We start from the raw sequence: 23,076 nt of genomic DNA on the forward strand, positions 1-23,076 counted from the left end.
CTGGCAGGAAAAGTTATAAATGGTGACTACATGAAGGTTTCAAATCGTGTTTATACATAGTGATTGCACAATTGCAGGGCACTGCAACAAGTCATAAGTGCAAACTTGTTGGCAATCACTCTTTCTTCATCAAGCAGAATATAGGCTTCCGTCTTTTCAAGATCTGATTCATCATCTCAACATGGGACCTTCACTTAGGAATAATGATAGGCATCCCAATTAAGTAAGTTTTAATTTACTTTATTAATTTTAATTTATTAATATTTATTTGCAACATTGCAAACACATGCTGGTATTGATACTCTTAACAATGATAACTCAAGACACAACATACTAAATCCCACTTGGGTGTTTCTGTCTGTATTTGTCTCAGGTTTCACATACAATCGAGATATTAAAACATTAAACAAGTTTCACAGTGACATTAAGTTTGTAAGTAAATCTCTCCATTTTAATGTTCAATCATTATTGCGCTCAGAGTGTTATTAAAAAAATATTTGTCACCTCTCCTTTCACCATATTCAGGCTTTTTAAGATCTTCAATGAGTTCATTTTTCAGATCAAGAGGGGCAGTTTTACTGAAATTACAGGTTTCTGTCAAAAAATCAAGCAAAAGTTCCCCAGTTTTGCTCCCTTCAATAAAGCAATCTGTAATGTCCATGTCTGATGGAAGCTCATAAGTCTGATACTTCAGTCCAGAACCATCAAGCATCTCTTCAACATCAGCAGAAGAAATATATAAACAAAGATCATTTGGAGGTAAACGAGGACCATATTTTCTCCACAATTTGGCCCAGCCACTGCATCCTGTCAAATAAACAATATCACAAACATGTAAAATTATTAGTATTATACATGTTCCAATAGAAGAGAATATCTATAGCTCAGATTTGAACTGTGAGGTCCTTGGTACTTTCTGAGCTTGGTTGTTTTCTTGCAGACATTTCATTACCTAACTAGGTAATATCATCAGTTCTAGCAAAAAGTGGGTTTTGCTCTCTGTTTGTACACTAGGAGCTTGCTCTGTCAGTGTTGGTGGGAACGATATTGGTGGTTCCTTGATTAAGCTGTTTACTGTTTGTTTGTCTGGGTTATATAATTTGCAGTGAATGGATTTCCCACATTTTAAACACAGGGCTTGAAATAGGACTGTAAAAACGAGTGAAATTTCATTCTATCAAATTCAATTTAGGTTCATTTTCCCCATGTTGTTCCCCTCAGACATATTTGCATTATAAGTCTCTAAATTACTGGAAACCTTGTTCAATGCCTATGCTCTCTGGAGATTTTTAAGAGTGAGTATAGTCCCACAGAAGAGATAAAAACGGAGAAGGTAGCAAAGTGTGTTGGATCAGTCAGGTATCTTAATTCTTAACTGAAAAAGATCGATTTTGGGAAGAAATCTGAGGAAAATCAATTCACTGCATGGGTTCAGGAGTGCCAGAGACAGTCTGCACAGATTTAACAAGAGGCAAAATATGGGCAGAGTAACAAGAAAAAGACTTTGGCAATTAGATATTGAGAGAAAGGAATGTGTCAGGTTGAAACCAGAGATGGTCTCAAATAAGAAAGTTGCCACGTGCCTTGCCTTTTTGACACTTTTGCAGGCCACAAATACCCTAAATCTGTGTCCAAGTTGCTTCAACACGCAAACTGATTAGAGAGCCCTTGTTTATGAGCATTATCCCCAGTGAACAGGGGTGGCATTACATACCTTGGAATTACATATCTTGGAATTGGGGTGGTTATATATTTTCTTACTCTTTTCAATCTCTCTCAGTGCTGCTGCAGCTTTGTACCTAATTTAGAAGCTGAAGATCATTTCCAAACACGAATGGGAACATCACTGAGGCCCGACCTGATCTCATGATTGACTCCTCACCACCCCATACAAATAAATCAAAAACTGGTTGATAAATCCCCAAATCATCTAGAAGAGCAGGTTTAGAGCTGGGCTGAACAGCCATTTTGGAAGCAATTGCTCAAGGGGCTAGTGAAATCATTGTAGCAGTGAAAGGCTTTGATCACTACACATAACTGTACATTTCAGATAAAACACTTTTATTGGAAGAGGGAGAAAGATTTGGGTATTTTCACACTCATTTCTCTCCCTGTGTCTCTCAAGAGCTCTTGACTTTAGTTTACGTTTATTCAGGTTTAAAGTCATCCTTTGAATCTGCAATCAGATGTTAGACATTGAGGGAAAGGTTTTGAGATAAGGTATTATGTAAATAACAATTACCTTTTCTTAGGTTATCTCATCATATAGTATCGAAGTATATCCTTTCTGAAGGATGGGAAATTAATTTCTTACAATGATAGCTGTTTATGTGTCTGGTAGAACAACAAGGACATGTGGAAATGTGTGTATGTATGTGTGTCTATGTGTTACAGAAGAGATCCTGAACTTCAAAGCTGCATTCTCCTTTCTACCTATAGGAAATAGAGGTAGTCCTCGACTTGCAACCAGTTACTTAGTGACTATTGAAGTTACAATGGACCTCCCTAGGGGTACTCACAATCCAGATTCAAATTTCCAATGTTTTGCTCCCCCCCATCACGTGACCTCAGACACTCAGCAACCAGACTGCATTTACAGCTGTTTGTAGCGTCCCACAATCACATGATCACATTTTAAAATGGTTTTGCCAAAAAACAACATTTACTTCTATTTTTGGCAAAACCACACCCATAGTGAACTTTATTGCTTTATTTAACAATCGCTGCCAAAGAGGTCATAAAATTGGGTCAGTCCCATGGGTCACTTTATGTCTGTCATGACTTAAGTCTATGATGGGCAGATGTCATTATGATCATAATTCAAGGTCCAGCTATAATCCCTATTTAACATAATTTGAATATACCAGCTTTAAAATGGGGTCCAGAGACTGTCTACTAGCTTTCAAAATCTGAGGCAGAAATCTTATAAACAAATATTTTAATTGAGATGAAGTTGGCTTTCTCCCACCTAATGTTTTAGACTTTAATTCCCCAAATTCTCAGTCACATCCAAAGTATATTAGATCAGCAAAGGTTCATGTCAGTCCATTAAAGCAGGAAAATAGTACATTCGGCCTAAACCTGGTGGTTTACTGGAAAGGAAGTCCGTGTAGTGCACGTATGCATCATGATACAGCTTCAGTCATGATTAATTAAAATCTAATTAACTTTCATATGATTTATCTGAGAGATCGACTTATATATGCTCCCAATATAGGCAAATTGTAATTAATTCAGAAGCATCCATGGAGACTGAGAAGCAAGAAAATTTGACAAAGGATCATTCTGATTTACAGTAGGCCTAAAATAAGCCAGGGCTGCATGAGACTTTAATGTAGTTTCCATAAAGTTGTATAGAGTGACAAGATGACAGGGTAGGAGGGCTCCATTATATTCATGAAATTCTATTATAACGATGTCCCAAATTATTTAAAATGTTTGGCAATCTTAGGTCACCCAGCTGGCCACCCTTGCAGTGAGAAAGGAGCTATTTTTATTTAAGAATTGGTTGCATGTTAGATATACAGATATTACCACAGAGAGAGAGAGAGAAAAAGAGAGAGAAATATATTAGCAGGAACAGTAGGAAGGGGCACCAGGCTAATTCATTTATTTGGTACCCTTGGTGGCATGATTCAGCATTTCTGATGTGAATCATTTATAAAAAGCCAAAGCTCCTGGCCCCTTTGGATAGGAAAGCAATAAATTCAGGACTAATGAGGGCCTGCTGAGAAGTATGACTGCAAATCCCCCATGTTAATAAAGCTACTTGTCTGCCTTTTTGGGAGGGGGAGGAAAACAGTCAGTCTTGAAAGAGTTTCTTTCGGAAACATAAACATTGTCAGCTTTAAATGGATGCTGCACAACAAATTTGTGTTATTTATTCTTTCCCTGCCTCTCCCTCCCCCAGTGGTGGGAAATGAATGCCGAGCACTAATTGCGAGGAATGCACTGGTGTCAATGTTCTGTGACTCAATGCCATTTCTGAAACGGAACAATTATACACCACCTGACTGGCACATTATTATAATCACTCCCTGTAGATGCAACATACGGTGCTAGACTTGTGTTTTTTAAGACTTTGTGGCAAACTGGCTGCGAGAGGAGGATATTATCTTTAAAAACAATCCTATATCTTTCTTCATAGCTGGCCTGGTTTCACTGACAACTGAATTATGGGCAGAGCTGATGTCCTGCATGCTTCTTAACAAATTCCTACTCTCCATTTCACATGATATACTTTTTTTTTAATTAGATGAGGAGGCAAATGGTGCACTGAGCACAACTCACCAGGAATCCCTCCTCAGGCAGGCTGCACTGCAAGGAACAGTACCAGAGAGCTTTCGACATAAGACTTGGTACCAAAGTGCTAGAGGTTGTTTTATGGACTACGTTGAGGGTAGTCTTATTTTAGCAAAGGCTTCTTCTGTTCCGCTGCTCATTCACCTCTTTTGATGTTTATCTACTCTGTTGTACCTCACACAATTCATTCTGAATGATGGAATAACGCATCTTTTTCTTAACTGATTGTCTTTGGTTGTCTTCTTTCTTTTGTTATCTTTTACTCAAGTGAGGAACAGCTGCCAGAAAAGAAATTGCACATGGATGTATCTCAGTTCCAACAGATACCCCCATAAACATTTTCTGAGAGGTGCCCTAGATTCAGTTAGCTAAGAGCAGGGGTGTCCATGCTGGTTGGGGGATTCTGGGAGTTGAAGTCCACAAATCTTAAAGTTGCCAAGGTTGGACATTCCTGACTTAGAGTTTCTGCACACCTACCTGTTGCATTCTTTGTGCCTGCTAAGTATGCTGGAGAAGAGAGAAATAAGGGTAAGATTCAAAATGTAATAAGGGTGCCAGGCTTGGGAGAGAAAAATATTTTGAGTTTTTAAAAAGTCAACAACTCAAAATATCCAAAATCAGGTCAGAATACATTTACCTTTTTTCTTTTTTTTCTTTTTCTAATTTCTTGTAAATGTCCCCTTTCTCTTCAGATGCTTCAAGATTTATCAGCAAAGGGTAGATAATCAATATAACGTTTGGGTTGCTGTATATATTTGTTTTGCATCCGGGTACTTATCAGTAATTATTCTGAAGTACAGCTTTTAAGATTATATCTCTCTTGTAAGTGTAAAGTCAGCACTTGATGTCTAATATGGTATCTTCTCCCTGATTAACTCACTTTCAATATGCACATATTAAGAGAAAAGGGTGTTCAATGATGTATCTTCTGTCTACAAAGATGTAGCCCAGACATATATTTGATGCATGAGATGTCCTGTTTCTTTAGGGTACTGCTTATGTATACACATCTCTGTGATTTGAATCTAAGAATGCCCTTCATCGTGTCTAACTGTATGTATATAATATATACTAAGACACTGAGCTTGTCGATCAGAAAGGTTGGCAGTTCGGCGGTTCAAATCCCTAGCACCAGGTAAAGGAGTGTTACTTGTTACTCTTACTTGTCCCAGCTTCTGCCAACCTAGCAATTTGAAAGCATGTAAAAATGCAAGTAGAAAAATAGGGACCACTTTGAGGGGAAGGTAACAGCATTCTGTGCACCTTTGTTGTTTAGTCATGCCAGCCACATGACCATGGAGACGTCTTCGGACAGCATTGGCTCTTCGGCTTTGTAAAAGAGATGAGCACCACCCCCTAGAGCCAGAAATGACTAGCACGTATGTGCGAGGGGAACCTTTACTTTTTATGTATGTGATTATTTTAAGATTTAAAAACTATCCTTACTTTAGCAATAGCACTCAGACATATGAAGTTAGTAAAATAAAATGAGAAATAATCCCTAATTTCGTAATTCCAGGTTAAAGCGCAATGTTTTGCTACCAGCTAAGCATTTGACAAAAAATATTGTTTTTGTTTTCACTGAAAACATAACCAGTCAAATAACTTTCAAAAATCTAGGGGAAGTGTTGTGTTCATAAGAGTCCTATTGAGTCGGGTTCTATAGATCCTGCCATGATAATTGCTCTGTATTATTAGACTGCTATTTTGTGAGTGGTATTTGATAAACCCATCTTTCTTTTCCACCCCTCTCCTTGTTCCTGTGTACATATTGTTCTGTTCACAACATAAACCCAAGAATAACAAATACAAACTGTGAAATCAATGAAACCCGAAAGTGCTTAACTTTGGCTGTTTGTACCCATAAGACTTGCATTAGGCACTAATCCTAAAAAATGTTATTTGCTTTACCAGATAAAAAACAAATGCTTCATTATTTCAATCACTGATATTTCATTTTTCAGATAATCTGAATATATCTTTCTTATTCAGACATAACCATTCTAGTGTGGGCTAGAATCTAGCATCACAATATTGAATGAAATGAAGAGTTTTAACATGGAAATGAGCCAGCCAAATAGATGGGAGAAAACTTCCTAGCTATATGCTTATTGCCACATGCAGTCAAGTGTTATGGGTGTCATTCTGAAAAAAAATCACATGAATGAATTCATTAATAGAAATTGGATCCCCCACGCCTATGAATTAAGTGTTTCAGACCTTGTCCCTTTCCTCTTTTTAGCATCTGCTCTGGTACTCCACAAATATATTTCAAGTTCAGTGGGACTAATGAATTATTTGGGGTTATCTTTATATTGATACGGTCACTTTATAATTTTTTGTAGCTCACTTTTTATATCCACAAAATGAAAGTTCAGCAAATCAGCAAATCATATTTTAATACAACCTGGTTTTCACTATGCACACGCGGAGCAGCATTCCTGGTGACATAGCTGGGTTTTCTTTGCAAAGAAATAGAAACATGACTAACTGTTCTATAAGACAGAGAGTACATGGGGAAAAGCTGGCTGATTTCATATGTCAGTTTCTGGATCAAGGTTTAAAAAGTTGACAAATAACTACTTTAGTTTTTACATATGTGTGTGTGTGTGTGTGTGCGTGCGTGCACGCATATGCACCTTCACAGCCCTATTGGTTCAGCCCTTCATACCACAGTTCCAGTTTCTGACAGGGCCTCTTGGGAAAGTTAATTGCATAACCCTGCCATAGACTAACCTCTGGCTACACATGTCTGTCGATTCCCAAATAGGTTGAAAGTAGTCCTATAGTGCCTCCTGGTGGCCAATATAACACTTTTATATGGTGCACATTATGGACTACTACTTCAATACAGGCATTTCACAACTTACAATAGTTCACTTAATGACTGTTCAGTTATTATTTCACTGAAAAAAAGTGACTTTTGGCCATTTTTCACGCTTATGACCATTGTAGCATTCCCCATGGTCATGTGATCTAACTTCAGACACTTGGCAACTGACTCATATTTATAATGGTTGCAGTGTCCTGGGGTCATGTGATCACTTTTTGCAACCATCTGAGCCACATTCATTTAATAACTGTGTTACTAATTTAACAACTGCAGTGATTCACTTAACTGTGGCAAGAAAAGTCATAAAGTGAGGCAGGATGCACTTAACAAATATCTCACTTAGCTACAGAAATATTGGGCTGAATTATGGTCTTAAGGACTTAGGTCGTTGAGGACTACCTGTAGTACATAAATAAGAAAATACCACAATTACACAAACCAGATGTCTTAGGATTCAGCTTTGAACCTACCTGAAACAAGAATAATGAGGAGTTTGGCCCCAGGTTCCAAGAGGCTGTGAAAGAATCTAATGGTAGCTGGCATGTCGTTTACATAATACAGCATCTAAAAATGAGAAGGATCATTTCAAGGTGAGATGGTGTAGGAAGTTAGCACCCACCCCTCTTCTAGAAAAATGAAATATCCTGGGAATATTAAAAAGGCAGACTATTTCCCCTAAAAAGAGTAAAATAGAAACTCAGAGAAGCAGAAACTCAGCCCCCACCACCTTTGCTAATGGGCCATTAAGGCCTAGGCCAGAGTATTCTACATAATAAAGGCCTCTACCCATCTCACCACCTGACCTGGGAAGATTGTATCAGCCAACACTCAGGTGAAGCCATGTGGTCCAGAAAAAGCCTACAAAGTTAGCTAAGACCCTGCCCCTGGCAGTCTGACAGCCAATGGGATATATTTCTTACACAGGAACAGGAAACACTAAGGTAGGGCCCAACAGAGGTTATATAAGGGTCTCTTAGCATCTTGGTCTTCCCTTCTTGATCTTCTCACCTTAAAGTATATGCTCATCCTTTCTTTTTCACTTTGGGGCTCCAAGCCATGTGGTCCTGCTGTCCACCATTAAACCATCTTTCCAAATAGCCTCCATGTTTCCAGTGTCTTTTTCCCCACTTGGAACTGAACCCAGAAGGACATTTCTTTCAACAATGGGTTTGCAGATTCCTTGGAATGTTTTGTTAAATGATTGAAATATTTTGCATATTTTATAATTCAAATATTTGCAAAAAATTTCCTGTCTGTATGTTGAGTTATATCTCCCACCCATCCCAATTTCTACAGAGCAGGATAACTATCAGGTCAGGAAGGTAAAACTACAGCGAGAGAAAATAGTTTATAAATAAAAAGAGCAAATTTGTAATATTAAACTAATACACCATGCATGAAAAATAGCCCATTAATGTAATGTCTCAGTAACAGTGGTCTGGCTACATAATAATGTGCTTTGTTCTACCTGGATCATGTGGATGAAATTCCATTTCCCCGTCTCTTTGCTGTCCATAATTCGATTTTCATATTCCAGGGATGTCTCTTTGTGCCAAGTGAACTTTACGTTCTTGAGATCTGGTGTCTTTGCAACACATTCTGAAATGTGATAGCTCCACAGTTTATCTCATTTGCGAATATGGAATACATTTTCATTTCAGTCTTTTTAAAGCAGCTGAAAGCCATGTATTTTTAATATGACATTGATGCCATTGGTGAGGCCAATTCTCGGCTGCTGTCCTTTCTTTACTTTAATATAGAAAGAGGTACATTTTGCTATGTTTTTTTTTTCTGGAATCTGGTCTAGATCTCTAACACTTGCAGGACTTCAATATAGATCAACAATGTATTCGTATTATCTCATTTTGGAAAATATGATTTATTTTAGGAAGCGGGAAGGGGGGCGTATCCTTGGTGCTCTCTGAGCTTGTTTGTTTTTTTGCAGACATTTCATTGCCCTCCCTAACCAGCTAACATCATCCATGCTAGTAAGGAGTGCTGTTTGCTCTCAGTTTAGATTCTGGTGTCCTGCCTGTCTCTGTGGGTGCAGTTAGGGTTAGGGTTATGGATTCTTTGGTTGGGCTGTTTACTGATGGCTCTTTGGCAGTTTCTTGATTGCTTACTTGATTGCTTACTTGTTTACTTGATTGTTGGTCTGAAGTTAACTTTGGAGTTAATCTATGTTGATCCGAGTGCTGATTAGTGATGGAGAGGTTCTGGAGTGATTGGACTGATGAATTGATTATCTCTTTTGCATAGTGTAGATATGAAGTTAATGTCTATGTGTCTATTGATGGTTGATTTGTCAGCGTGCCAGGCTTCTAGATACTCTCTCTCTCTCTCTCTCTCTCTCTCTCTCTCTCTCTCTCTTTCTCTGTGAAAATGCCCCAAAGATGTTGTCATAAAACTGCTAATATTTAAGATGAGATAAGATTATTACTCTGAACTATGACTTCATTATTTTTATATATCCTAAAACTGGTTTTTGATCTTTTTTTAAAAATTGTGAAAGTTTGGTTTAAGACTTTCGAGAAGGATGGAAATCTGTATTCTTTGTGTTGTTATGAAATTACGGTACCTAGCATCTTGCACAATTAGCCATCATGGTGTAGCTAATAAAAGTTGTAATTTCATAAAAACCAAAAAGCCACAAATTCTCTAATCTTGACCTAGAGCTTAATCCTACTGTGTTGTAATTTGACATTTCCTTGTGAAATCAACTCTGATTTCAGTACCAGCTTGAAAACTAAGGGACCTTGAAACAATAATTGGAATATTTTCTTGATTGCAATATTCTCTTAATTTCCAGTACAAGGAGACAGTGCCTACTATTGTGTCACTGAAAACTCATAAAAGATGTGGCTTTCTTTTCTCCCCAAAAGCAATAAAGATCTCCATCACTGATACTATAAGGCTGTCTCAACCACGATTCCATTATTTCAGGTTCTGTTACGTGACCTGAAATCCTGAGTACATGCAACAGAACATTCAGAACATCACAGACGCTGACTTAACACAGAAAAGGAAATATTACTTTTCTCAAGGTTCTGATTATGATACCTCCCTGCGAAGATGAGAAATGTTCTCTCTTTGCTTATTCCTCCCCTCTAACCTATGCTTTTTTAAAAAATTTCCTATTGGACACCAGATTACTGCAGTGTGCTTTACATGGGCTTGTCTTTGAAGATAGTACAGAAGGTTATTGCCTCATAAGCCAGGTCTTAGAGGTGTTTTATGGGCTTCAGTGAATTTCTTGATTCAATATAAAATGTTATTTTTTTTTAACCTATAAAGGTGGACTTCCAGGTTACTCATGGACACCTCGTTCAGGTAGAAGTAGCCCATTCCATTCACTCATCCCAGAAAAGAGTGAAATCTCCCATTTGTAAAGGTGGCAAGATGGCATGATCCAGAGATCCTTTCCTCTCTAATACCAGTAGTCCTTGGCTTACCACCACAAATTGAGCCCAAGTTGGTAAGTGAGACAGTCATTAAGTAAGTTTTACACCATTTAATGACTTTTCTTGCCAAAATTGTTAAGTGAATCACTGTAGTTATTAAGTTAGTGATGGGGCTGTTAAGTGAATGTGGCTTTCCCATTGACTTTGCTTGTCAGAAGAACACAAAAGGTGATCACATGACCCCAAGATACTAAAACCCTCATAAATAAGAGTCAGTTGCCAAGTATCTGAATTTTGATCGGGTGACCATGAGGATATTGCAACTATATAAAGGTGAAATACGGTCATAAGTTACTTTTTCAGTGGCATTGTAACTTCAAATGGTCACTAAACAAATCATTGTAAGTTGAGGACTACCTATAGTTGAAAGTAGAGTTTTCTTCTTCAGAAAGGCTATTAACATTGTATTTGGGACAGCATTAAGGACATTGTCAAGATTCAGCAACAGGGTGATGATTATTTGTTATGTATTTCTGGTTTCAGTGGTGCTTTATTATTTTTTCTTGCCCTGTAATAATGACTTTGGATTTAGTAGCACCTGTGCTGCATACTATATATGTGGACAATGTCTAGGTGGGAGTGGTCTCATTTTTAACTGCAGCAGCTGTTGCTCATCCCTCTTCCATTATTGGTTCCTAGGCTCTATGACCACAATGAAATTCTGTGTATTTTAAGCCCAGACATCGTTCTGCAAGTAATCCATATCGACAGTGACGATAACATGCCCCAGAACTGCTTTTTATTTCATTATCAGGCAGTTGATACACAGTCAATTGAAGAATGAGAAGAAAGCTAATGTCTATCAATATGCTAAACATGGGTTGGGTGCTTACCAAAGATGATTTGAAAACCTGCAAGAGAAGAACTCTTTCCCTAAATGGAAATACGAATTTTGCTATGTATGTAGCCAAACTTAACACTGTGTTATGAGTAGCCTTGTAAAACAAAGACAGAGTTCACAGCAGAATAGGAAATGTCATCCCTACGGGCATCCACTATGTCTGTGGACACACCACCCTTGGCATCTACCAGGCTTCACAGTGCAGAAGCCTTTGCAGAAAATAGCATGTGGCAAGGCGTATGCCAGTTTTTAGCTTCACTTTACTTCTAAGAAGGCCTTATAGGCATCCTATCAAGTTAAACATTTTTCGTTGTTTGATTGCTACCTACCTGCTTATAAGAAGTCAGAAATAAGTAGGAATGGAGCTGGCAAGGTGGCAAGAATAACCAGCTAATTTGTCTTTCAATAGGTGAGGGTTTTAAGATTGTATAGTGTATACAACCTCGGAAAGCAGAGCAGCTATTTTAAGGCTTTTCAAAATTCCAAGAACACCAATGGTCTCAAGAAAGCAGCCTTGTCCTCCCTCAACTCATGGAAGAAAATCAATATTTGTGTCCTGGCTTGAAGTTTCAGAAAGTTAATCCCTATTTTTTTTTTCTCAAATAACAGTGTCAACATTTCCCCTTTTCATTTAAGTAGCATTAATACTGCATTGTGTTGGCTGTCACGTAAGCAGGGATTTGCACCCTCTGGTTTGCCACCACGCTGAGAAACATCAGGCTGTATCTCTTCCTCCCTTTCAGTGGAAATGTGATAAATGGATGTTTCAGAGAAACATTTCAATAGCACATTATTTTCATAACAAACTCTAGAACACCGAGGGGCAAACGGATCAGTGATGTGAAGCTTAGCAGAAGCTGCAGTATTAAACATACCTTTGTAACTGTTTATTTGTTCTGCGTTTGGTTCTATCACATCGTTATGAATGATCACACCAGGATAGTCCGACTGCAATCGTGCAAGAATCTCAAGGTCAATTTCCCCTAAAACACAAAGAAGAACAAAGAAACCAAACTAATATAATTTTTCTTGTTCGAAGTGTGTGCGGGTTTACTTGGTTCCTATGCAAATGTTAAATTAGTTTCCAAATGGCATATAGCGAATGACAGATGAAAAGCATTGCTCTGTAATGATCAAGTTACATGATCCCATCATTATTAGGAGCGTGAGACAATTCTACTATGATGGCTGAATATTAGAACAACTACATTGGGCTAGATGTAAGTAGTCATTCTTTTGATAACTCGTATGAATCTCGCAAACAAAGTGTGAGTAAAATAGGACTCTATCAATTGTGTTACACCAGCAAATGGAATCAATAAGCAATCTGCTTCGGAACCTGATGTTGATGAAGAGCCACCATGACTACTACTCATTAGTTTTATACATAATAGTTTTATACTCATGAAGTTATTTTAATCTACTTTAAAAACTGTCCCAATTCTGCTGCCATCACATATGCAGCAAATGTATTTTTATTATATTTTGTGTATAGAAGCATTACTTTAATCTCTACTGTGTGCTTCATTGAGAGAAAGAAAAAAAGAATTTGATTTTTTCCAGACCAGATATACAATTTTTTCCCATCTTGTCTTCGTTTAGACAGACAGACAGACAGACAGACAGACAGACAGACAGACAGACATAGAATTCTTTATTGACCAAGTGTGATTGGGCACACAAATAATTTGTTGGTGCATATTTTTATTCCTAGACCAATTATTTTTCATCATTTTTGCTGATCATCTTACATGTATTCTTAGCTCTATAATATCTTTTCGAAAGTATTGGGATCAAAATTGTTTATGATATTCCAATCTATAATTGTGACATCGATGCCTACAAAGGCTTAACAAAATCTATCATTTGTATCGCTTTTAGAAGATACTTTACACTATGATCCTTTAATAAGGATCCCTCCATCCACCTGTCCATCATCTCAACTATGTATATGATTCTTTACAAAGAAGTGGAATGGATCTATCATATCCAGAGGCTGAGATAGATAGATGGCTAGACCTACTCATAATTGGCAGCTATTCAGTGCTAGCCAATTCTAAACAGAGGTTTAAGGGCACAATGCAAAAACAATTCATTATAATAGAAAGGAAAAAAAGAAATAAAATGCGGATGGCATTGCATGTGACAGCATTGCATTTATGTTGGGTTTGCTCAAAGATCCCCTTAAACTTACATGCAGAAGATGGAAGCCAATGCCAGATTCCATCATTATTGAACTATCTTAAGACAGCCTAGTGCTCTTCAGGTGCATCATTCCTAGCCAATATGGTCAGGCTGATTGGGGATAACTGAAGCTGTTATCGACTCATCTGGAGATCTTGTATGTTTATTGATTGAATGGATAATGTATTCATTCCCATTCACAAGAAACTAATCCATTGCCTTCGGTTATTTTTAAAGCTCCTCTTTACCTCAAACGATCTGATTTGTAATTTAATCTTCTACCTTAATTGAGTTCATTTAGTTATTTATATGCAAACAAGGGCTTTGGGGCATTTCAGAACCAGTTCTCCGGCAGCCTGAAAATCAATTGACAACTATCAGTTAAAGCTCTAGAAATTATTTAAGGACTCTGATACAATTACCTTTAAGGGGCTACTATAATGTTCACCATTAAATTACCTATTAAATGTTTCAAGGAAATAGATTGTTTAGAATAGAATCACTATTTTACTACACAGTAAATGTCTTCTTTGATTAGGAGGGGGTGCAGTTGACCACATTAATAAGATATAAGCTGTAAGCAGAAAACACTTCTTTATAGATTAGGAATGACACCACCTCACTATTCTTATGACCATTTAAAGTTACCCTGCCTGCATTCCTAGTTTTGCTAATGTAGCATTTTGCTCTCACAAGCTTTTCCATACAGATTATCAACGCTAGCATAATGAACATCTGGGAAACAGAGTTGAAATGTTTTTTAAATAAATCATTCAAATGAATAAGAAATGTGTGAAAACTTTGGAGCACATTGAGCAACTAGCATTCTACATGTATTCCTCACTTTTCTTCTCTGCTGCCCAGACACTTTGCCATTAAAAAATAAATACTGAACAAAGGATCTAGGAACTGGCCTAAGTCATCATATACAGAGTCTGGTAACTCTTAACATGATTTTTCTGCATACCAGTAGCCTACCACAGATACTAATAGTTGAATGGGGATCAGATAATGGAGTTCATCTGGTCCTATAAAATAGCCAATTCTGGCCAGGTTCTTAATCATTTGAAATCTTATTATTTGCCTCTTACTTTTAAGCTACCAGCTACCAGCCCTATAAATAAATATCACTGCCTTCATGAGTTGTGCAATCTTTCTTCTGGTGTTATCCAGTGAATAACATAACAAAATTAGTATGTTATGGTATGGTATGGCATGGCAGCCCTTTGAATGTATTACTTTGCAGAAAGAGTAGTGGAAGCTTGGAACCAACTTCTGATGAGGTAGTAGGTCAATCATCGGTAAATTACTTTAAACATACTTGGGATGAAGACATATCCATCACCCAACCAAAATTTAAAAAAATAAATATTTTTTTTAAAAAACCCTCAAAGGGCAGATTTGATCGATCACTAGGTCTTTTTCCATTGTCAGTTTTCTGTAGTTTTTTTTTAATGTTTCATGGTGTGGTGTGGTGTGGTGTGGTGTGGTATGGTGTGGTATGGTATGATATTTAAAGTCCACTTCAGTGATTATCATTGATAATTATTCTAAAATATTAGAGTTATTACATTGATTTTAAGACTACAGGCAAATATTTGTTTCATAGCAAGGGAGTTTGGAGTTTTTCTTTATTATTGATTTACATGGGTGAAAAAAAGAGTGATCTGTCCTGATCAATATGGCAGCTCTCCAAAAGGTTGAGCCCCCTTTTTGCACTATTTTGAAGAGGGAGGCTAATGAACAAAAGTCTCACAGAGTCTTCAGGTACCCATTTCCCTCCTTAACACACACATACCTGTGTCCTGGCTCTACCACTTTCAGAATAAGATTCTTGATCTATTACATAAAATGTAGTGTAGCTCTTGAGCCAAAGAAATGTATGCATAGAAGAGGGGTCTTCAAACTTGGCAACTTTAAGACTTGTGGACTTCAACTTCCAGAATTCCTCCTCCAGTCATGTTAGCTCAGGAATTCTGGGAGTTGAAGTCCACAAGTCTCAAAGTTTGCCATAGAAGTCAGGTCAATAAATAAGGATGCCAGCAGCTCTTTTTACTGCTACAGTGTGGACCAAGTTCTTCATCATGAACAAAGGAAGACATTTTAAGGTTTAATTGCTGCTTTTCAGGGTTTTGTTCGTTTTGGGGGGGATTAAGTTTCCATAATAATTTATGACTTAAGTCATAATGACTCATTCGGTCTTGGGATGATAGTCCCAAATAAGAGAGTTATAGTTAGAAGAAATGGTCCTGCATGTAAACAGGAGCTGGGGCATGTAGGTGAACACCAGAAGGTTGCTTAGAAACCTACCGGCAGGCAATATCATCACCTTCACCGTCTGGATCCTTATTTCTTGCACAACTGCACTTTGCTTTCTAGACTTTACCCAAAGGCAGCAGCCTTGTATAAAGTGTGCTACATTCATCTAAGAGCATAAGTCACTGTCATAAAGTTACTCTAAGTCAGAAAGGATTGTAACTAGTGTACCAACTGAAGCTGGGCAAAACCCTTGGCCTTCACCAGTGAAAATGTGAGTCCTGGAGAACCCGCAAGTCCCACAGAACCTGGTTGGTCATCATGGGAATCAAAATGCTAGACTAAACTGACTCTGGCACTAAAAAACAAAGATACTTCACTATATTATGATAGCTGGGAATGCTGGTATAATTGGATTGACCAAAGATAAATTATATTTTATAAGGCATAAGAGAAAAATATTAACCTACAACAATGAGATAGTGATATAAATAAAGAACAGGTGTGTGAACATGACACAAATTAAGGTTATGGAAAAAAGACCTTGCAAACTGTAAAAAATAAGAATGCTTTTAACTTTCTTCTTTTCCTTTTTTTTCTTTCTCTTCTTGTTCTTTTTCTTTCTATTTCCCTTTCTCTCTCTTCTCTAAATTTTTCTTTTTTTGCTTTCCTTTCCCCCTTTCCTTTCTTCAGTTTATTTGTGTATGTATTGTCGGTTGGTTTTAATTGTAAAATTAATAAACTATATTTTTTTTAAAAAATGCTAGACTAAGATGGGTCTTGGCCTTATCCAGAAAGCCTTCCCTAGATGCTTAAAAAGTCATTTGTCACAAAATAAATGAAATACAGAATAAGAAATTAAAAAGCCCCATCCTAAACTTTTCCTTTTTTGGCTAGCCAACATCCCAGTCTCCTGCAAAATTATATGAAACAAAATCAGTGTGTCTGAGAGTGTCTGATTCTATATATAGGTTTAATGTTCATGTTATTGTCATTATCTGATTCTTTTTTGCCCATTCATCCCCACATTGCAGAACATCCTTTTGCCGGGAGGTATATTTTAAATTATTTCTGAGTTCCTCCAAGTACATGAATGTAATATAATATCCTGCATAGCTAACAGCATCCATAATTCAGATGGCTAAATAATACCTTTGTAGTTTGACTCACCTGAACCACCGCCGACACTTAGAACGTTGATATCAGTTTTTCCATTGCTGATGCTAGGAGGGAAGGACAAATTCATAACATCAAAAGCTGTTCAAAGAGTCTGGTGACACACATTTCTAGGAAATGTCCTCTAGGCACTTCCTAATCTTTTATTCCAGCCTGATGTGGTTCATTAAGGGGGGTGGTCAGGATGGGGCCATGCAGATGGACTGCAGACCTGTGATTAGAAACAAGTTTAATTTTCAGTGATTTGAGCTATTAAAAGAAAGAAGCATGTATTGCTTACACCTAAACTGAACTATGTAGCAGACAAACAAGAGCCGGAAGTCTTTTCAGCTCCTCTAGATGAATACGTCAACCAGCAAAAAGAAATGTAAATAAAATACAATGCTACTGGGATACATTGATGGGAATTTTGAATCCTGCTAGAGAGATCCATTAGTGCTGGAGGGAGAGATTCTCTTGTTTGTTTGTTTTCTCATTGAATCCGAGAATCTGATGGAAGAGGATTCACTTTTTATATTTATTTTAAAGGAGAAGAGATTTTGGGATTCTTTTTATGGGTGAAGTACATTGCACCGATTCAGATGGTCAAAGGATGTATATAACAACAATCTGATGTTCATTGTACAATAATTTCTCCAGTCATGTGTAACCCTTTTGGCTTCCCAGTCTTGGATGCAAGGGGATTTGCCCCACTGGGCTTTTCAATACTTCTGCTTTTAAGGAAATTGGAATTGGGGTTCTCCTTCGAATGGGGAAATCTGTAGACATCTTTACTGAGAGTTTTGCAGCAATAATTCAGCGCCAGAAAAATAAACACAGATGGCTGATGCTTCATTTAATGTTTTTATATACATAATAAGATTTTACAAACCAGTTGTAGATTTCTCCAACATGGAGCAAACTCAAACAGAAACATGTTGCAAGTTCAGACCAGAGCTCTAGTCTTCAGCGAGCAAGTTAGTTTCGTCTTCAACAGACAGACTCAGAGTTTAACACAGCTGCAGAGTTGCAGAGCTTAACGGAGAGCCACTCCTAGGCTACTTTTAGTTTCAGTTTCCAAAACAGTCCTCATTGGCTGACTTTGTTACCAAGCTCTATTCCAGTTCATAAATATATTGACAATCTTCTATTCTTGAGATAGGTATTTGTGGCCCATTTATCCAAAAGGTGTTGTTTAAAAGGCAACTGGATTTTCTTTCTTTTTTCTCCTTGAAAAGAAGCTTCTTAAGTTCACCTGCCTCTTAGATGAGACGCAAAACATTTTCAAGGGAAAAGAACCAAGGAAGTCCAGTTGCCTTTTGGAAAAGCATCTTTGGGACAACCGCAACCTGGAGGACTGAGAATCTCCATAGACCTATGGCCCCTTTATGACCTGTGGATTTCAACTCCCAGAATTCCTGAGCAAGCCATATAGTTACCCACCCCTGCTCTAGCCAATATCGCTGCTCACTAGTTTAGTAAGGAATTTTGAAAAACTCTTTGTACTCAACAATTCTCAACTATGAAATTCCCTGAATGACTTGAACAGGTTCCTCTCTCTCAGCGTAACTTTCTTTATAAGATTAGTGTGAGGAATATAGTAAAATATCTAATAGTTATATTAGTTATTCTATTCAAAGTATTTGGAGGAAAGCAGGATATACTTCTTTATTCTTTTATTTATTTGTCCCATGTTGGACCAACAACATGACTTTAAAAAAGCATGCAAAGGAAAGAATAAGAATATTTATGGCATTACCAAACTGATTTTTGTTGTGTTGAAAGGTGTCAAAATGCCCTTCTTTCAAGGATTCGATTTTCCCCCTGGGAGAGCTCCGGCGCAAGGATACGGACAACTGCTTGAAAGCTGGATCTTTTTATTTTTCAGGAAGGCGGAGAACAGCGAGAAGTCTGCATTCCTGGGCTAGCTAGCTTCTTATGGTAAGTCCTTGGTTTTTTATACCCTTTTTTCCCTTTGTAAGTTGATTTTGCGTGAGTGTTTGTATTTGTGCCTAATGTTTCAAATCCTGTTTGAGTTTGTCTTTATTCCCACCAGAGGGCAAACTCCACAGGGTGCAGAAGGCAAACTCCATGGGGTGGCCAGATTATATCATTGGTTTTCTCTAATCTCTTTTAGCTTTAAGATAGTTTTTCATATTTGTTCTGTGGCAATCTCCTGTCTGTCCCTTTTGTAATTTATATTTCATGTCTTTTGTCTGTTTGTTTTGCTTATTTGGTATGTCCTGTGTTTGTAAGGGTTTTCTAAATTATCTTTTGTTTCCTTTTCCTATTTGTCTAGTTTTCTTAATTACTTAGGCCTTTGTCTATAGGGATTCTTTAATACTTTTTATTTGATTCCTTTTCCTATGTAAGTTTGTTTTCTGGCTGACCTGATGTTCCCCTTGGGCTTTTCCTATTTTTGTGATACTACTGTCTTCGTGAAGTTCCCTTTCCACAGTTGAATGTAAAGCCAATTGATTAATAGCTACAGTGTTATCCACTCCAAACAGTTACAAAAGTTATAACTGTTTGGAGTGGATAGAAGTTGCATATTACATGGGAATGCATGTCATGTATATTTAAGTTTTGTTTGCAGATACAGAAACAATCAAGTCTGTCTTTTAATGGGCTTCAGGGGTGGGATTCTACCGGTTCTGTCCGACTTTGTAGAGCCAGTAGTTCTGAAGAGCAGCAAACATAGAACCGGTTCTATGTCTGCTGCTGTTTTGGCCTGCCTGCCCGGTCTCTTACCTGACCTTTATTTCTTGCTTTTTCAACCTCAGCTGCCGTGCGAGGCACAACTGCAGTTGAAAAAGCAGGAAAAAAGTGCTTTTTCAAATGCTGCTTCCCTGCATGCAGCGCTGCTCAGCTGTCCTGGCAGCAAGCTGATGAAGATTTACACCAGCGTGCAGGGAAGCACATCGTAAATCACCGAACTGGTAGTTAAACCTGTCAGATCCCACCCCTGGCAAACTCTATTTCAAAGAGAAGTGTTCTGAATATAGGAATAGGACGAGAAGAAATATTAGATATGTTTGCAGCCTTGAATTATTTGTAAAAATAATCAAGGCAAGATGCAAACAAATAAATATAAAACACATGGTTTTTTTAAAAAAGGAAAGAAGTGGGTCAGATTAAGTGGAATGAAAAATTAAGTTTCACACAACTAAATACATAAAAATGCTCACTCAGATTGATTTTATTTATTTAGAACATTTATATAGTCATTCGCCTTTTAACTAACACTGGGCAGCTCCCAATCAAAAATTAAAAGACATATCAAATAATGTTTTATTATAAAACTCTACCAATTAAAACCTTAAAAACAACAAAAATCTGGAACCAAACCAGTTCTAATCTGGGATTATCTAGTCTTTTCCCAACAATCTCATGTACGAAAGCATCTATTAAACATTTCTAAGAACATGTCTGCCATGTATTTACCTGGATATTAATTGGGGCAGCTTCTTGTGAATGAAGTCCAGTATGCATTGATGTTCAGTTGACTTCTTGAGGAAGACTTGAAAAGTTTCAACATAATGACTGTGATTCGAGAACAAACTCCTCATGGTCATGGTAATCGCCAACCTGCTTAAATATATAGGTCAAAAAAACCCCAGAAAGTTGGTTCACGTCTTTGGAAAGACAAGGAAGAGTCATGGGAAAAGTAAGAACAGCCTCAGTCCTTGTCCCATCTCAGAGAGGGCATTTTTATCAGATTTTGCCACAAGATCTTGGTCGCCTTTTACAGAACAGAGCACCCAGCCAGGCTGTTTTGAAAACAGAGTCTAAGAATCTAAGTAATAATAAGGAACTTCTGCCCAGAAATAGTTTGGAAGATATTTTGGAAGTTCTGCATCTCTGAGGTGATATTGTGGGACCAGTTTAAGACTAGTTAAAATTCTGTTTTTAAGATCCTGGCAATCCCTTGGGAATTTGGAAAAACATAATAGGTTCAACTTAAGGGGGGAAAAGTTAAACTTACAATATTGTGTCATCTTCAAGCATTTTTTTAGAAGGGAAAAAAACTCAAAGAGCTTTAGTGGGCCTTTAGGCATTGTTCTGGGGTGATTGTTGCCCATCCTATCAGAATATTATACTGTAGACTACTGAACAGCAGTGGTGTCAAATTCAAATAGAAACAGGGACCACTAAACCCTGCATAAGCACCCTGCATGTTGTATTTTAACTTAGAAAACCACACAGGTATATTTGTTTATATACCCCAATTTGGGGGTAATGAAAATGAAATGAAAGCCAGCTGTGTGATCTTGAGTCAGTCCCTGTCTTTCACCCAGCTTGCCTTGAAGGGTTGTTGTTGTGGGGAAAATAGGAGGACTTTTAGGTATGTTGGCTGCCTTGAATTATAGATCTACAAAAATGTAGAAAAATCAAATGATAATATATATATATATGTATGTATGTATGTATGTATGTATGTATGTATATATATATACTGTATATTAATACATTAACACAACAAGGGATAATCAATACATTAGAAGAAATGTATCGTTGTATTTATTATTACTAACTGACTATTTGTTTTTAGTACTTATGTATATTTATAGACCCTTGAATTTTTACAGTGTCTTTGTGTATGTGTGATCATGTATTCATACACAGTTAGATATATAGATTATTTCTTTCCCACTCTCAGCTTCCTCCCACCCTACCATTAAATTATCATGCAAGCTTCCTCTTCAGCTCCTAGCCCCATGATGGCAAAATATGGCACGCCATCTCTGCCAGCCCATGAACTGTCACCCCAGATCAGGTCCACTGCACATGCACCTTCCACCAGCCAGGTGATTGTCAGGTATCTGCGCATGCGTGAAGGCAGGGCGCACACAGGAGATGTGCATGCACAGAAGCATGGGGCACGTGTGGGGGGATCGTGTACGTATACGCAGGGGGCTGAGAGGTCACACATGTATTGCATTAGGGTGCAGGCACCCAAGCACATTCATGTGCGTGCATGCACACATTTTCAGCATGCAAGGACAAAAAGGTAAGCCATCACTGTCCTAGCCTGACTTTTCACATCCCTGAAATGTCCCTTCTAATTTCTGATAGCCCATGTATAGGGGAAAAAAATGTTTTTTATAGCTTTCCCCAAATCAAGTTAAAATATGTGGGCTACAAAACGAGTAGTTTTAAAAGAAAGAAAGAAAGAAAGAAAAGCATTACAGTCAGTCCTTCACTTAGAACCACACATTCAGCATTGGGTTTTTTTAAAGTTATGATACCACTGAAAAAAATGATGACTGGTCCTCTCCTTTATAGTGTCAACCTTTGCGATGTTCCCAGATGATTTTGATGAGCAAAGTCATTGGGGAAGACAGCAGGAAACATCAAGTCCTAGTCATGTGATGTCTCACTTAATCAATGGTGATTCGCTTAACAACTGTAGCAGATATAGGTTGTAAAATCGAGTGTGATCGCACGTTGCCTCATGTAACAACCACAAGGCTTAACAACGACTTCTCTGGCGCCCACTGTAGTTGTCAGCCAAGAACTACTTGTATAACCAAATTCATTTGAATCACCCCCTCTCTTTTATTTTTAAGATATGTCCCCCATATTTTTTAGTGTATTTTGCACTTATTTAAACTTTAATTATTAATGATTGCAAAACTTTTCAACTTTAGAAAGTTAGTAATGATCACAGACCTTAAGCAGCCTGAAACTCAACAGGTATAAATTCAACCCCTTTTGGAAGGAGGACATTCTATCTTTTTTTAAAAAAAAAGAAAGGAGAGGAATTCCTTCCACCTATTTTGGAGAGAGATAGTCCTTTATGCGCTGGAAGCTCTAATGTCTGGAGCGGGTCACTTAACAGTGTAAGGCCACCTGCCTGCTGGTCATCTGGGGAAAAGATACAGGTAGGTCACAATTAGTGAAAGTTTGGGCAATGCAACATTCAATTTAGTGTGAACTGCTTCTTTCCAATTATCCATGACCTCCTTTGCCTGTTTGGATATCTAGTATCTTGCATCTCGTTAGCCCTATTTTTTTCTGCTGCAATTTAACTTAGGAAGTAA

At 37.6% G+C, this 23,076-nt stretch overlaps 1 protein-coding gene across 12 annotated transcripts in view; it reads right to left on the bottom strand.

Moving 5' to 3' along the window:
• Nucleotides 1-224: 224 nt before the first annotated feature.
• The window catches only part of HNMT (histamine N-methyltransferase), a 186,377-nt gene continuing 163,525 nt past the window's right edge, over nt 225-23,076 (bottom strand). For 6 of the 12 annotated variants that reach the window (XM_087920309.1, XM_087920302.1, XM_087920308.1 and 3 more), the window contains 6 exons: nt 20,477-20,620; nt 17,048-17,100; nt 12,313-12,420; nt 8,604-8,734; nt 7,606-7,699; nt 225-807 (listed from right to left, as the gene is read on the bottom strand). In XM_087920309.1, coding sequence (XP_087776435.1) covers nt 452-807; nt 7,606-7,699; nt 8,604-8,734; nt 12,313-12,420; nt 17,048-17,100; nt 20,477-20,607 — 873 coding nt within the window. In that variant the 5' untranslated portion in view covers nt 20,608-20,620 and the 3' untranslated portion in view covers nt 225-451. Of the gene's footprint in view, nt 808-7,605; nt 7,700-8,603; nt 8,735-12,312; nt 12,421-17,047; nt 17,101-20,476; nt 20,624-22,705; nt 22,901-23,076 lie in introns of all 12 variants that reach the window. The other 6 variants (XM_087920303.1, XM_087920306.1, XM_087920311.1 and 3 more) reach the window with 4 other exon arrangements.

Source organism: Pseudonaja textilis, chromosome 1 (genome assembly GCF_049901715.1).
Source record: "Pseudonaja textilis isolate UNSWEBS1 chromosome 1, rPseTex1.2, whole genome shotgun sequence".
Classification (NCBI taxonomy): Eukaryota; Metazoa; Chordata; class Lepidosauria; order Squamata; family Elapidae; genus Pseudonaja; species Pseudonaja textilis.